This window comes from Canis lupus, chromosome 9, assembly GCF_048164855.1.
Source record: "Canis lupus baileyi chromosome 9, mCanLup2.hap1, whole genome shotgun sequence".
NCBI lineage: Eukaryota > Metazoa > Chordata > Mammalia > Carnivora > Canidae > Canis > Canis lupus.
In genome coordinates this window covers 64,688,707-64,705,656 of record NC_132846.1, presented here as the reverse complement: position 1 = coordinate 64,705,656, position 16,950 = coordinate 64,688,707, and the positions used below count along the sequence as shown (strand labels likewise).

Genomic DNA, 16,950 nt, shown 5'->3' with positions numbered 1-16,950 from the left:
GTCCTGTGTGTTTTCATATGAATCTTAGAATTAGCTTGTCATTTCCTACCAGAAATAAAAAATAAATAAAACAAAAACATAACCTGCTGGGATTTTTATTATTTTACACTAAATATATAGATTGATATGGGAAGAACTGACAATAATATAGAGTCTTCTGTTCCATGAACATGGTACATCTTTCCATTCACTTAGTTCTTACATTATTTCTCTCAGTAACGTTCTACAGTTTTCAGTATACAGGTCTTACATATCGTTTATCAGATTGAGCCCCAGGTATTATTATACCTTACTATGATGGTTTAAGAAAACTTCAGTGTTCAGTTGTTCAGTTATTTGAATTTGCTAGTGTAGAAATACAACTGATTTGTATTTTGATCTTGTATCCTCCAACCTTTCTATACTTACTAAGTAGTTCTATTTTTCTTTTGTAGTTTCCGCCATAAATAATAATGTTATATATTTTTTAAAGACTATAATTACTTTCTTTGCAATGTGAGTGCCTTCACTAATTTTGTTGCCATACTACACTGGCTATAATGTCCTGTAGAATGTTGAACGAAGTGGTAAGAGTAGACACTCTTGGCTAGTTCCTGATCTTAGGGGAAAGCATTCGGTCTTTCACCTTTTAAGTACAATGTTATCTATAAATTTTTCAGAGGAAGCTCCTCTCTATCCCTAGTTTGCTGAGTTTTGTTTTGTTTTTCAGGAATGACTGTTAGACTTTTGTCAAATGCTTTTCCTAAATCTACTGAGATGACTAAATGGTAGTGTATTTTTTTCTTTTTCCTTTTTTTCAGTTTGTTGATATGATAACTCATATTGATTCGTTTTTGAATTTTGACCCAACTCTAAATTCCTGAGATAAACCCCAACTGGTCATGATGTATTATCCTTTTTATATGTTGCTGAATTTGATTTGCTGTTTTTTCAAATGTTTGCATGTAAGTTCATGAGGGATATGCACCTATAGTTTTTTTGTTTTTGTAATGTCTATGTCTTATTTGGGTATCAGGGCAATGTTGGCCTCATAGGATGACTTACACTTACTTTTGACTTAAATTTTTGTACATAGATTAATGGGGGAAAAGTCCACACCTCACACCATGTACAAAAATTCTTCCTCTATTCTTTGGAAGAATTTGTGTAGAATTGTCATTTCATTTATATTTACCTTAATTTTTACCATTGCTGGTGATCTTTATTTCTTCATGTAAACCCAATGTCCATCTCTTATCACATTAATTCTACCTAGAAACCCTCCCCCATGGGATCCCTGGGTGGCGCAGTGGTTTGGCGCCTGCCTTTGGCCCGGGGCGCGATCCTGGAGACCCGGGATCGAATCCCACATCGGGCTCCCGGTGCATGGAGCCTGCTTCTCCCTCTGCCTGTGTCTCTGCCTCTCTCTCTCTCTCTCTGTGACTATCATAAATAAATAAATAAATAAAATTAAAAAAAAATAAAATAAAATTCATTAAAAAAAAAAAAAAGAAACCCTCCCCCATTAGCATTTCTTGTAGGATAAGTCTGGTACAAAGAATCCTTTCAATTTCTGTTTATCTAAAGAAAATAGCATTTTGCTTTCATCCTTGAAAGATATTTTCACTGGGTACAGATTTCTTGTTGATATTTTTCCTTGCTTTTAGTAATTCTAACATTCCATTGTGCTCTAATCTGCATTATTTCTGACCAGAAGTCTGCTTTACTCTCACCTTTGTTCCTCTGTTTGTAATGTCTCTTTCATCTCTGGCTGCTCCCAAGATTCTATCTTATTTTTTAATATCAGCAGTTTGATCATGATATGCCTAGGGATGATGCGTGTGTGTGTGTGTGTGTGTGTATTTGGCTTCAGATTCTCTGGGCTTTTGGATCTTTGGTTTGCTGTTGTTCATTAACTTCAGAAAAGTCTTGGCCATTATTTCTTCAAATAGTTCTTCCCTATTCTCTCTTTTCTCATTCTGAGACACCAATTGCACATATATTAGATCATCACTTGACACTGTCTCAAAGCCATTTGATGCTCTCTCCTATTTTTTTCACTCTGTTCTATCTTTGTGTTTCAGTTTGGATCATTTCTACCTTCAAGTTCACTGACTCTTTCTCCATATGTGTCTAAACTCCTGCTAAGCCCATTGAAAGAATGTTTCATCTCTGATATCATCCATTTTATTTCTAGCATTTTCAGTTGATCATTTTGTAGCTTTCATCTCTCTGCTGAAATTCCCTGTACGTTCATGTTGATCAGTCTGAGGAAATGGACAGTACTGTGTTCCCATCCCCAAACACCTCCCATTCATCGCCACAGCTGCATCAGCAAGGGAGAGTCTCTCAAGTCTCACGTCCTACAAGGCAAGGAGGCTTGTGGAAAAGAGCCTGCTAGTTGGTGCAAAATTGTGTCTGGAGCTCCAAGTTATTCTAAACTGATGTACTAGCCCGTAATCAACCTTTAAAAACTTTCCAGTATTTTAGTGATTTTTTTCTAACAACCTTATGTGATAGCCACTTCTTCCTTCTATACCCTGTCAAAAGTCAGTGTCCCTGTGTCCCATCTTTCCTCAGAAGGGTGTTGCTATTGTGAATTCAGCTTTCTTGGTTGCCAAGAGAAGTGATGACTATATAGATTCTGTGACTAACCTATTGTTATTAGGACAGGAGCAATGTTTTCTTGCACATTTCCACACCCTAAGTAGATATGGAACTGGGTGCTTTGTTTTTGAGCCCTGAATAGTCCTTCCTCTCTTATAAGCTTCACTAAACATTTAAAAGAATGCTTGCTGTATTGCATCTAGAGTTTCTAGATTTGAGTTTCTGATTTGAGAAATTTCTAGGATATTTGGTTCACCACTGCCAACAGGTTAGTTAATCCATCAAGTTATATATCAAACATTATAGATCTTTATTACAGTACACTATATAAATATTTTATTTTATAATTCTGCAAGGATTGTAAATAAAAATATTTACATTTGCTCCTTCATATCACTCAAGTGCCTCATGTCAGAAACAATATTCAAATAGTAATAATGGTCCCACTATCACAGAACTAAAGGATATCCTAATTAAGAATTTCAAAAGTTCCAGTTCATTTTTATGGTAAGCAAGGTAAACATAGCAGGTCATTCATGACTAAGAAATTCATGTGAAAACACTGGTCTCCAACAGAATTTACTGAAAGGCAATATTTTTAGGTTTATTAGGAATATTAGGTAATATTTTATATATGCCCAGAAAAACTATATACTTGGTAAATGTTTCCATTGAATTTAATTGCTGCAATGTAATTAATGATGTTACTCTACCTTATCCTTAAGTACAAATAGGTAAAAAGATACAACACAAACATTTTCAAAATGCATAGGGGTGAATGTACTTTTATTTTTGAACTATGAACTGCACAAGAAAGAGTAATTTGTATCATCTGTTCATCTTCCCTAATTCCTTTGGTTAATATAGCCTCTTTTTTTTTCTTTTTAAGTGAACTAGAAAAAAATGTTATATAATTTTATGCTTCCTAGCCCATAAAACCTCCTAGTAAGGTCAATTCTAACCCTGATGGTTGTTTTCCATTAGCTTACATTAATGGGCATTATTTCATTTTCTTCCTTCACATTAGAGTGTCTCTAAATGCTTAGCCTGTCAACAGAGTACCACACTGTGGACTTTTTAGGATCTGTGGTGTCTGGAACACCATGTTCTGTTTGCTATATATATGTATAAGTGTATTGCTTTCACAAAATCCTTTTGCTTTTCTAAGGATGTAACTTTTGAGTTATCTCAGAACATAACTTTTAACTTATCTCAGGCAACATCACCTACATTAAGGAAGACAGGTACTTCCACTTTTGAGCTGCAAGCCAAAGATAAAAGCAATTTGTATCATCTGTTTATGCTCTTTAATACTTTTAGTCAAAACCATCTCTCTTTTTCTTGGTGAACTGTACAAACATAATTTCATGCTTCCTAGAAAGCTCCTAACAAAATATTTATAGTCAAACATTGAATATTTTAAGCCTTTATTTTCTCCAAAGGAGAATAAACACATCATATAGAGTTGTTGTAAGACGTTTAAAAGGGTGAGTCTAAAGCAGTAAGCACAGTGCCTGGCCCACAGAAAGTTGCTCCTTATATTATTATTGGTTATCCACACATCTGTGCCACTTGAAATAAGATTTTAAAAGTAGGTAGAGCTAAATTTTTAATTCACATATATCTACATTTACACAGTAAAGGTTTTCTTTAAAAATTTTAAAATGAAGTATTTTTTAAAAAAATATCTACCTACACTCAGTAGATATAAAATACTCTAATAAATAACCATACTTGCAGAAACTTATGATATTCTTTCTATTATTCCCATCAATGAAAATAATGCCACGTAAAATTAATAAAACTAATGAATCTTTTTCAGAATCAGACTGGTAGACTACATCTGCTAATCTCAAATGACTAAATCTCATGATGATTATGTCTCTTTTATCCTTTCCTTATTACACATCTTTTTCCCACTCCCCAAAACAAAGGTCTCTCTAGGACCATAAATCAGCATATCACTCTACTGATACCCTTTTTACTTCCCATCCAAGAATGCCATCAGTGGATCAGGCCAATGTGCCACTGGTCTTTCAGGCAGACATTTACTGTCTCAGAATATTAAATTCATTCGATATTCATTTTTAAGTCATTGTTTAGGGTCTATTATTTGTCAAGCACGGTTCTAGATTCTGGGAATACTATGGCAAATCAACTCTCAAAGATTTTACCCTTAAGGAAGAAAGAGAAAAGAATGGTAGAGGATGAGCTCAGAAAGCTAGACAGGGTCCTTTAAGGGCATGGTGAGGAGTTTTATTCTACCTAAAATGGGAAGGTACTTTTATTGGTTTCTTGTGGCTGGTATTACAAATTACAATAAACCAAGTGGCTTAAAACAAAAGAAATGTATCCTCTCTTAGTTCTGAAGGCCATAAGTCCTAAATCACTATTATTTAGCCAAAATCAAAATGTTCTGCTTTCTGGAGGTCCTGGGGTAGAATCTGTTCCTGGCCTTTTTTGGCTTCTAGTCACTGCTGGTATTCTTTGGCTTGCAGCCACATCACTCCAATCTCTGCCTCCTTCTTCACATGGCCTTCTCCTCCCTCCTCTATGCCTGGGTCAAATCTACCTCTGCTCTCCTCTTAGAAGGATACATGCAATGACATTTAGGGCCTACCCAGACAAACCAGGATAATCCCCCCCATCTCCAGATCCTTAACTATGTCACAAAAACTTTCTAAATAAGGGAACATTTAAAGGTCGCAGGAATTAGGACCTGATCTCTTTGGGAGGCTGTACTCTGCCCACCACACCACTTCGGTAATTTTCATGCAGGAAGATATGATTGATGCTTTTAAAAAGATCTATCTGAAGAAAAAAAGGTAACTATGTGAGATGATGGCTGTTTTAATAAAAGGTAACTATGTGAGATGATGGCTGTTTTGATAGTGGTAATCATTTCACAACGTATACACATATTAAATCATTATGCTGTACACTTTATACACAATTTTACTTTATACACAAAAAAATGTAGATTGTTCCTACATAAATAAATAAATAAAAGATTTCTCTGGCTGAGTGGGCCCTAGGTGCCAAAGTAGAAAGGATAGGTCCAGCAAGAAGGCTGTTGTATAACCAGATGAGAGAAGACTAAGGCTTGAGAAGTAAAATTATACATTATATATCTGCGGCAGTCATGATCAGCTAATGAGGAGGTTGTATAATGGTTAAGAGGGAGGACTCAGGAGCCAGACTTCCTGTTCAAACCCGATTATGCCACTTGCTAGCTTTGAGACTTTTGGCAGGTTACTCAACTAAGTTGTTTCTTCCTCTATCCAGTGCCCCTTACAGAACAGCTGTAACCATTCAAAAAATAAAAATGTTCTGTCTCCCTTTCTGATATAAAGACTCCTAACTCTGGGAAACGAACTAGGGGTGGTGGAAGGGGACGAGGGCAGGGGGTGGGGTGAATGGGTGACAGACACTGAGGGGGGCACTTGACAGGATGAGCACTGGGGTGTTATTCTGTATGTTGGTAAATTGAACACCAATAAAAAATAAATTTATTATTTAAAAAATAATAAAAAAATAAAAATGCATAAAGTGTCTGACAGAGTACAGTGCCTGACCCATAGTAAGACCTCAACAAATGTTAGCTATATTTATTTCTATCTGTTCCTGGCATTGCGCATTTTCTAATATATAATTTATGCCACAGATTTTGGGTTCCCAAAATAAGTATAAAAACAATTAAAAGAATTCAATAACTCAACAGGCAGAGACATTTTTTGCAATTCATTATAAAAGGAGTCATTAATGTTACATGGTATAATTATATCACTACCACTTCAAATTTTATAAAGGACCATAGTATTTTAGAAATGTATCTTGATAGTCAAATTCTTTCCCTTCCTGATAACGAGATATTCAAGTCAAATATTGAAATCTAACATCTAAGATCCTGATTGATTATATTGTGGAAAAGAATTCAAACTTAATCAATAGACTATAGAAAAAAGTTATTTCTTTTTCAAAAAATACTGTATGATTAAATCATAGAACATGAATACATTATAACAACTATATTTAAAAGTATCTCCAATCTAAGAAATTTAAATTGGAGGTCAAAATATTTCCTTTCTGGAGTCTTATTTAAACTTAACCTTGAGATGAGTGACCTGATAGCATTATCATTCATTGTACACTTCGGATAAAATTTACAAAGTGAATTGTAAAAATACTATGGATTAGCTCAATTCTAATCCTGATTTTGTTTCTGCCATTTTTAACCTTAAATTCCTTCATCTCTAAGACAGTGAAAATAGCAACCTATTTTTAAAACCATTGTTCAGTTAATATAGTATTATAAGGATGAAATGCAAATGCAATACAACGAGAAAAAAAATCAATAAAAATATCATTGGTGACGTTTTACACTACATAAGGCCAGAAAGAGCTTCCCCATCACTGCATCTGATGCTCTTAAGATAAAGCAAAGGGTGAGCTCTAAAAGCTGCTTATCCTACTGCTGTGAATGTGCTAACAATTTTGGGAATGATTAGTTTCTTATACAAAATATTTATTGTTTGCATCTTTAAATTCTCTACAAGTAAATCATTCATAGAAGACCAGTGTTAGTAAGTATGCAAACTATTGCTCCCCGTGGATTTAATAAATATCCAGCAAAGACACTGAGAACCATACAGGTGCTCAAGCCAGAAATCTGGAAGGTATCTCCTACTTCCTACATCCAATTCATGAGGAAGTTCTGTTTATTTTACCTCAGTAATTATATCTCAAATACAGCCACTACTCCCCTCTGTCCCAGCTAGCTGGCCCAATCCAAGCCACCTTCACGTATCACAAGGACTAGTGCTGTACCTTCCTAATTCTTCCACTCCAAGCCATTCACCACATAATTATCAAAATGATAATCATAAACTGTAAATGGGATAGGCCACTGTTCTGCTCAATGGCTTTTTGCTGTCCTCAGAAAGAACACCTCTTGCGTGCTCTCTCACTGACTGTCTCTCTAACCTCTTTTCAAGTTATATCCCACCCCTGCCCACTGCATCTCAACCACCTGTGCCTCTTCCAATTCCAACCAGCTTTCTCATCTTAGGGCTATCTGCTGCTTCCTCTGCCTGGACCATTCATTCTTGACTCTTCAAATGGCTGCTTCCTCCTATGCCTTTGGTTTTGAGCTCCTCAATGAGGCTTTCCTTGACCTCCCAGTGCACAGCAGGCAATCCTGTCTGTTTATCCTGTTCTTCACAGTTACTTGTTTAATGTCTGTTTCCCCCACTCTGGACTGTACCTTCCTTGAGGGCAAGTTCTCTCTTTTATTCACCTCTGTTTTCTCAGTGCTTACAACAGTGTCCAGCACATGGGAGGTACTCAGTCAATATTTGTGAATGAATGAGATACCATTATTTCTAAATGCTCACATTGGGATACAAGATTATTTTTTTTATAAAATCAACAAAGGAGTTATAGAGAATAAAGTGGCTATGTGTGATTTCTGTCACAGTTTTATCATTTGAAATGTAACCACTTTCAGAAGCAAGGTAGAACTGAAGAAGATGCTAACAGTGAGTACCAATAAATCTTAACAATATCTGAATATGGTGACGGTTTGCACATAATACAGGTTTTATAACTTGAAATGGAGTTGCTTAAATGTTTAATCGCCTGCATTATATACTAAACCCTCTATAAAAGTCACTATTATTGCCCCACTAAGTCTTTTCAATACTTAGTTCTTTAGTATCTTCAAACAAAGTCAGAATCACTCAAGTAAATATTCTCCTATGATTGTTCTTTGTTTTCCATAGTCTTTAGGCCATCCTGACATGGAATCTAATCTGGGACTATCTTCTACCCTTTTGGTATGTTTTTAGGACAAGACAGGATAAATGAGAATCGTAAATAAATGGCTGTTTGTTGATTAACTAGAGAAATGAATAAAATCTTTCAGCACTAAGTAAAGGCTTTCTTAGCACATATTCATTAGTATACGTTTTCTTTATATCCGTTTATTCAGTTAACCTTCTATATTATGGATTAACTTTAGTTACCTTAAAAGCTTATTAAAATCTTATCTTCTATAACTCAGTTATATGGTTTTAGCATATACATTTGATTCTCTGTATAAATATGCCACATATATGAATGTAAAATATTCTTTATACCGTTCCCATGAAATTAAGATTTTTCAGGAGTTATTACTTAACTAACTTTATTGTGAACTCATTAACAAAAGGATTTTTTCAAAATAATTTAGAAACCTCTAAAAGCCACTATTCTCCACCCTTCATCTTTTATTCTTGCTTTAAGAAACCGTGGCTGCTCAGTATGCTGTCCATGGACCAGATTTCGCCTGCTCAACACAGAGTTATAGCAAGCTTTATGTCTTTAGCTTTACATCGAATTCACTTATCTACAATATTTCCTTGTCAAGGGGACCTACCCACTTGTTCCCTTCTACTATGATTTAACTAGCACTTCCAGGTCTCATGCTAAGAAGCTTAAGCCAGTTACTATCACTGAAAATGAACATGAAATTAAACCTGGATAGTGTAAACTTAATTCCATTGAAATTATGGCATGATTCTGGGGGAAATAGCTATGAAAAACCTTGATTCACTTTTGAATCACATGCAAATCCAAAATAAACATTTTCTCATTTCAACATTGTAACTAGTAAAAAAAAAACAACAACAACAACAACACTCACAATGCCTATATGGAAATGTGGGCATTATAAAAATAACATGCTATATCCTTGACCTAAATCACAGCAACTAGAACCATGTTACAGAGGCCTCAAAATGAAACTCAAGAACACATTAATAATTATAATATTTTAAATGCATATAAATTAATAAAAAATTACGAATAAGCTATAGCCAACCAGAAAGCCAAAGCAAAATATACAAAATTCCCTATCAACAAACATAGTCCCCATTAGTATATAACCTCCCTGGCCCTAAATAGCAGGTAGAGCTCCCTGAGGACACACAGGCTGTTATCTGTTTTGCTCACTCAGGTTCTTACAAACAAGAACACCACTTTGCACACAGCCACAGATAAATAACAAGTACTATCAAAAACTTAATATTATATATTAATAATCAGTAAATATTAAATAGTCAGAGAAAAGAATGTTCTAATAAATCAAAGATTTCCATTTAAAGCAAGAAAACTAATTCTGAAAGAATTTAGGACGCAATAAGTAAATATAAAACTAAAACTATGATGACCGCAATTCACTCTTTATTTCAGTGATTCTCTAGAAGTTACCAGAGGGTGATTATTAGTAATATTAGTTAAATTTCATTATCAGTGTTGTAGAAATACTATTAATATAAATTTAAGTCAACAGAATACCAAATTAAGATAGCTATGATTTCTTAAGACTAATTAGGATTTTGTTTTGAGCTACTGAGAAGCTAACTTTTAAATAAAACATCTCAGGGCACCTGGGTAGTACAGTCAGTCAAGCATTCTGACTCTTGGTTTAGGTTCAGGTCATGGTCTCAGGGTCCATGATCTTACCTCAAGGTAAGATCAAGCCCCATGTTGGGCTCCATGCTTGGCACAGAGTCTGCTTGAGATTCTCTTTCCCTCTCTCCCTGTCCCTACCCCCACCACGCAAATCCACAGCCCCCCTCTCTGAAATAAACAGTCTTTTTGAAGAAAATAAAATATCTCTCATGAGAATACGACTAAAGAAACATTCACAACTTGAGATCTGGATTTTTCCCATTTTCATCAGCTAATTTTCCTAAATATTTTCATTATGATTCAAAATATGTATCATAATACTTCCTCCGCTCCACAATTAAGCACAAAATATCAGCCATCCAAAACTCTGAAACCTCCTCCTGACCATGGCAACACACTACTGGAAAAATGGTAAATGCGAATCTTATTTGGCACCAACTTACTCTGACTTTTGGCAAGACTCTCCGAAGCGTCTCAGCAGGGTTCTGCCGCATGAGGAATGGAAGGTTTGCAATCACACTCGTTCCTTGGACATCTTGGCCAGCACTTACAGAGAAAACACAGATTTAAGATTCGTGATTACAAGCCGAAGGCCTAGCTCACGACTATATATAAAAAGCAGGGATTGATCTGCTTTTAATAATAAATATGCAGACATCTGACAAAGTTTTAAACCTTCAACACATCATTTAGATATAAAAATAAAACCAGACCTGAAATTTCATCAAGTAAATCTTGTAACAAAGGCATGAAGATATTAATTATGCTTATGCTAAAACCAGATTCTCTATATACATGTCTTAAGTCCAGAAAGTCTTGATGAGATTTTTAAACACTTCCTTTAAAACTCTACCTCATTTTTTCCTGTGATCTGCCAACTTACTGAACTTTACAAAAAACATATAGAGATGTTGTAAAGGTTCATTATGGTAAAATATTAATAACTATGGCAACAGCACACACAGCAACAAAATCGACTACCACAGAATCACACAACTTTCTTCTAGTACAACAAAATCACTGTTGCACTTAGTTAGACTCTAAAGTTGCCAGAAATTTCTTAAAGATATATTAATTATCCTTAAAGGTCAGTGAGGTATATTTATTCAGTACCTTTTTGATATAACATTCATTAGGTCACTAAGGCTTTCCCAAAATAATCTCAGTGACACTCTAGGGGCCTAAGTACCTTGGAAAAGGTGTTTGGACTCCTCTGAGAAACTACTTCCACACAGAAAAGTCTTTGTTCTTAAAGCATTAGTCAAGCGACATGTGCACATACTTGCAACATACATTAAAAAAATAATTTCTTAAAGTACTACATTTATTGGCTTCAGTTTAATAAATTCTGTTAATAAGAAGTATATTCTGACTCTAAATGGAGCTGCCTGTTGTGAAGAAAGGCTTTTTCCCGTTGCAATATGGCAGTGAAATATAGGTCAGTACAATTGTTTGACATCCTTGACACTCTCCAAGTGAATACTTAAGACGACAAAACCAAAAAGGAAATGAGAAGAGAGTAAAAGAAGGGACCCATGCCAAGATGGGAAGAAGATCAAAAAGGGAAATTAAAGTTACATATACTCTAGATGACCCTTGAACAACATGGAAGTTAGGGGTGCCATCCCCCCCTATATAGTCCAAAATCTGCATATAACTTTCAACTTCCCCAAAACATAACTACTGCTGGCCAAAAGCCTTACTAATAACCTAAATAGTCGATTAACACATATTTTGTATACATATCATATACTATAATCTTACAAATAAAGCAAGCTAGAGATAATAAAATGTTATGAATAAATTCATAAGAGAAAAATACATCTACAATACTGTCGTGTATTTACCGAAAAAATGTGCATGTAAGCCAACATGCACAGTTCAAATCCATGTTGTTCAACGGTCAACTGTACTTCTAGTGGGTCAACTGTTGGCCCTCCATAAAATTCATCTGCATCCTAATCCTGGAACCTATGAATGTTATCTTAATTTGAAAAAGAATCTTGAGACCAAGAGATCGTCCTGGATTATTCAAGTAGGCTATACACCCAATACCAAGTGTCCTTAAAAGACACACTCAGAGAAGAAGACAGACCGAACAGGAGAAGGGAATCTGATCACAGAGCAGAGATGGGAACAATGCTGCTACTAATCAAGGAATGCCAACAACCACCAGAAGATGGAAGAGGCAGAGAACAGATTCCCCCTTAGAGTCCTGCTGTCACGTTCATTTAGACTTTGTGATACCGATTTCAGACTTCTTGCCTCCAAACCCATGAGGGAATAAATTTCTGTTGTTTTAGGCCATCCAGGTAGTGGTGATTTCCTATGGCAGCCACAGGAAACACGCCACTAAAGAACTGGGACAGAAGAGAAATATCTGAGAAAGGAGAAGAGAAACATCTGAGAAAGTAATGTGTCATAAGACAACTCCTGGCCCAGAGCAGAGATACAGTAAGTGTCTCTTAAAAGGATGCATGAATGGATGACTCATGAAATGAACCGATGTCAGGAATATTTAATATTGCACAGAACACTGGTGAATTTTGTTCACTAATTAAGCAAAAAACAATATAGTATTAGAAATCTAATAGATCTGAAGACAAAACGCTGCATTGAAGGAACATAAAAACAAACAGAAAACAAAAAGTAAATGGCACATTTAAGCCTAAAATAGCATTAATTTTTTAAATAGCATTAATTACATAAAATGTAAAATAGTCTAAATACATCAATTAAAGGACAGGAATTGGCATGGTGGATTTTAAAATATGACTCAACTAAATGCAGCCTACAGGAAACTAATCGTGAATAGAATAATAGCAGCAGATTGAAAATAAAGCACAGAAACACAAATCAAAAGAAAGTAGGAATGGCTAGATTAGTACCAGATAAAGTAAACCTCAGAGGAAAGAAAATCACCAGAAACATTATCATATAATGATAAGAGAGACCATCTACCAGGAAGACACAGCAATCCTAAATGTGTATACACCAAACAGAGTTGCAAAATATGTGAAACAAAAGCCTATATAACCAAAAGGAGAAATAGACACATACACAGGTAGATGGAGATTTCCATAATCCTCTCTCAACAACTGATCAAACAAGGAAACAAAATTATCATGGACACAAGAGAACTTAACAACAGCATCAGCCAACAAGATCTGATATTTTTAGAACACCCTATCCAACAACAGATTGCACATTCAAGTGCCCAAAGGATAATAGGTCTAAAAAGACCACATCCCAAGCCACAACAAATATTTAAAACTTGAAATCAAGAGGTGCCTGGGTGGCTCAGCCAATTAAGCATCTGCCTTTGGCTCAGGTCATGATCTCAGAGTCCTGGGATCCAGCACTGTGGTGGGCTCCCTCTCAGTGGGGAGTCTGCTTCTCCCTGCCCTCTGCCCCTCCTCCTGCTCATGCTCTGTCTCTCATGCTCTCTGTCTCATATTTTACTACATATGTTGCCAAAAATTGAAATCATACATATTCTTCTATGACTACAATGGAATCAAACTAGAAATCAATAATAGATCATTTAAAAATCTAAAATTCTTGGAAACTAACACACTTCTACATGATGTATGGGTCAATGAAGGAGTCCCAGGAAAATAAAAAAAATACATCTACCTGAATGAGAATGAAAGTACAATGTATCAAAATTTGTGGACACAGTCAAAGCAGTGCATAGAGGGAAATTTATAATACTAAATGCATAAATTAGAAAACAGGAAAAATATACAATAATTTCTACCACAAGAACCTAGAACAACAAAGGAATCACAATACAAAAGGAGGAAATAGTAAACAGAAAAAGTAATGACATAAATACAGAAAGCAAATTAAACAAAAACTTCATCCTTCTAAAGGATCAATAAAATCAAGGCACCTGGATGGCTCATCAGTTAAGCATCTGACTCTTGAATTTAGTTCAGGTCATGATCTCAGGGTCATGAGATCAAGCCCTACATCAGGCTCCAATACTGGGCATGGAGCCTGCTTAAGATTTTCTCTCCCCCACCATTCATGCTCTCTATCAAGAAAAAAAAAAGGAATAAAAGATCAATAAAATAATAAAATTGACTACCTTCTAGTAAGACTGGCAAATTAAAAATGAGAAAAGACACAAATTATCAATATCAAGGTTGGAAGGGGTATCACTACAAACCTTACAGACACCAAAAAATTAATAAGAGATTGCTACAAATAATTCAACACATAAATTTGACAAGTTAGACCAAATGGACCAGTTCCTTTTTTTTTTTTTTTTTTTGGACCAGTTCCTTTAAAACACACACACACACACAAACCATCATAACTCATCCAATATGAAATAGATCATTTGAATAGTCCTACAATCATTAAGGACACTGAATTCTTATGTCAAAACTCCCTAAGGAAATCTCCAGGTCCGGATAATTTCACTGGAAAATTCTACTAAACACTTAAGGAAGAATTAGCACCATTCTACACAATCTTTTTCAGAAAACAAAGAGGAAGAAACACTTCCTAAATTATTTTATGAACCTATTACTACAGAAATACCAAAACCAGGCAAAGACCAAAAAGAAAAACTACAGAGAAATATTATTCATAAATACAGATGCAAAAATTCTTTTTTTTAAGATTTGTTTATTTATTGATGAGACACACAGAGAGAGGCAGAGACATAGGCAGAGGGAGAAGCAGGCTCCCCGTAGGGAGCCCATTGCGGGATCCCGGGATCACGCCCTGAGCAAAGGCAGCTGCTTCAACTGCTGAGCCACCCAGGTGTCCCAGATGCAAAAATTCTTAACAAAATATTAGCAAGTAAAATACAGTGATTTGTAAAAGGAAAAGTTACACACCATGACCAAATGGGGTTTACTCCAGGGATGAGAGGCTGGTTCATTAATCAGAATCGGTGTAATCCATCATATTAACAAGTTAAAGAAGAAAAATATCCTTGATCATATCAATCAATGCAGAAAAAACATTTGACCAAATTGAATACAATTAACATTGAAATTACAAATACAATACTACTTGAAAAATGAACTACAAAAATTAGATTTAACGCAATTCATATCAAAAATCTAAACAAGAATTTTGGGAGACCCAGACAAGATTTTTCTAAAATTTATATGGAAAGGCAAAGTAACTAGAATTCTTGCAGACACAAGTTATACAAATGGAGAACCAGATTAGTGGTTTCCAGGGTTTGTTATAAGAAGATAGGTAGGTGTAGAGTAGGAGGGATATGAACATGAGTAGGCAGTGACAGAAATCTTACTTGATTGTATCAATATTCTGGTTGTGATATTGTACTATAGTTTTTCAAGATGTTACTATAGAGAGAAATTAGCTAAACAGTATATGTGGATATCTCTATTAGTTCTTACTACTATATGTGAATCTATAATTATCTCAAAATAAAAAGTTTCATTTTAAAAAATCGACAGAATTTTAAAAAAAACATATGAGCATCTCCAACAGATGTAGAAATCTGACAAATTTAGCATTCATTCATGATTTAAAACTGTCATCAAACCAAAAATTCCTAGATAAAGAATGCCCTTCATAAAAGGGCTCCTTTGAAAAACTTACAACTTACTTTGTATTTCATGGTAAAAGAATGATGCTTTCTCCCTAATCAGTAACAAGAAAAAGATGTTCTTCTTTTTTCTTCATTACCACTTTTATTCAACACTGTGTTGGAGGTTTGGTTTGAGCCAGGGCAATAAGCAATAAAAAGAAATTAAAGGCTTATGGATTGCAGAGAAAAAAAGTCAAATCGGCTTTATTCACAGACAACATAATTGTCTACAGCAAAAATAAAATTTATATGGAAATGCAAAAGATCTAGAAAAGCCAAAACAAATTTAAATATAAACAAGGTAATAGTAGAGCTAATACCATCTTATTTCACAACTTATTATAAAGCTACAATAAAAAGATAGTTCGGCACCAGTACAAAGATAATCCTTTAGATCAGTAGAAAAGAACTGAGTGTCCAGGACATAGACTCAAACATAAATACGTGATTGATTTTTGACAAAGGTGACAAGACAATTCAATGAGGAAATGATCATCTTTTAAACAAATGATGCTGGAACAAATGGATAGCCATATGCAAAACATAATAAACCTCTCCCCAGGCTGAAGCATATACAAAAAATTAACTCAAAGTAGATTACAGACTTGATTACAGACTAATACTATAAAATTTCCAAAGGAACACTTAGCAGAAAATCCCAGTGACCTGGGTTTGACAAATATTTCTTAAATAGGACACAAAAAACATAAATAATAAAAGAAAAAATGTAACAAAAAGAACCTCATCAAAACTAAAAACATTTGCTGGGTATTAAGGAGGGTACTTGTGATGAGCACATTTAAAAAAAATGATAAAATATTTGCTTTCCAAAGGCACTGCTACAAAAACAAAAAGGCAAGCTAGACTGGCATAAAATATTTGCAAGATATATACTCAACACACAACTTATATCTAGAATATATAAAGCACTCAAACTAAATAATAAGAAAATCCAATAATAATGGACAAAAGATTTCAATACTTCAAAGAAAATATACAAATGGCAAACAAACACATGAAAAAGGTGCTCAACAAAATTAATCACTAGGTAAATTACAGCTACAATAAGATAACTGCTACACATCCACTAGGAATGACTGAATTTATAGACTGAACAAACCAAAAGTTGGCAAGGAAGAGAAGACACTCTCATATACTACTGATGGAAATAGAAAATGGTACATATTTTTAAAAAGTCTGACAATCTCTTAAAAGCTTACAAACACACGTACCAAACAACCTAGAAATTCCACTCTTAGATATTCACTGAAAAGAAACAAAAGCCTATGTTCACAGAAACACCTGAACATTAATATTTATCATAGTTTTGT

At 34.7% G+C, this 16,950-nt stretch overlaps 1 protein-coding gene across 7 annotated transcripts in view; it reads right to left on the bottom strand.

Moving 5' to 3' along the window:
• Window positions 1-16,950, bottom strand: part of PPP4R4 (protein phosphatase 4 regulatory subunit 4) — a 98,703-nt gene that overhangs the window by 55,737 nt on the left and 26,016 nt on the right. For all 7 annotated transcript variants that reach the window (XM_072839782.1, XM_072839783.1, XM_072839784.1 and 4 more), the window contains one exon: window positions 10,482-10,584. In XM_072839782.1, coding sequence (XP_072695883.1) covers window positions 10,482-10,584 — 103 coding nt within the window. The remainder of the gene's footprint in view (window positions 1-10,481; window positions 10,585-16,950) is intronic.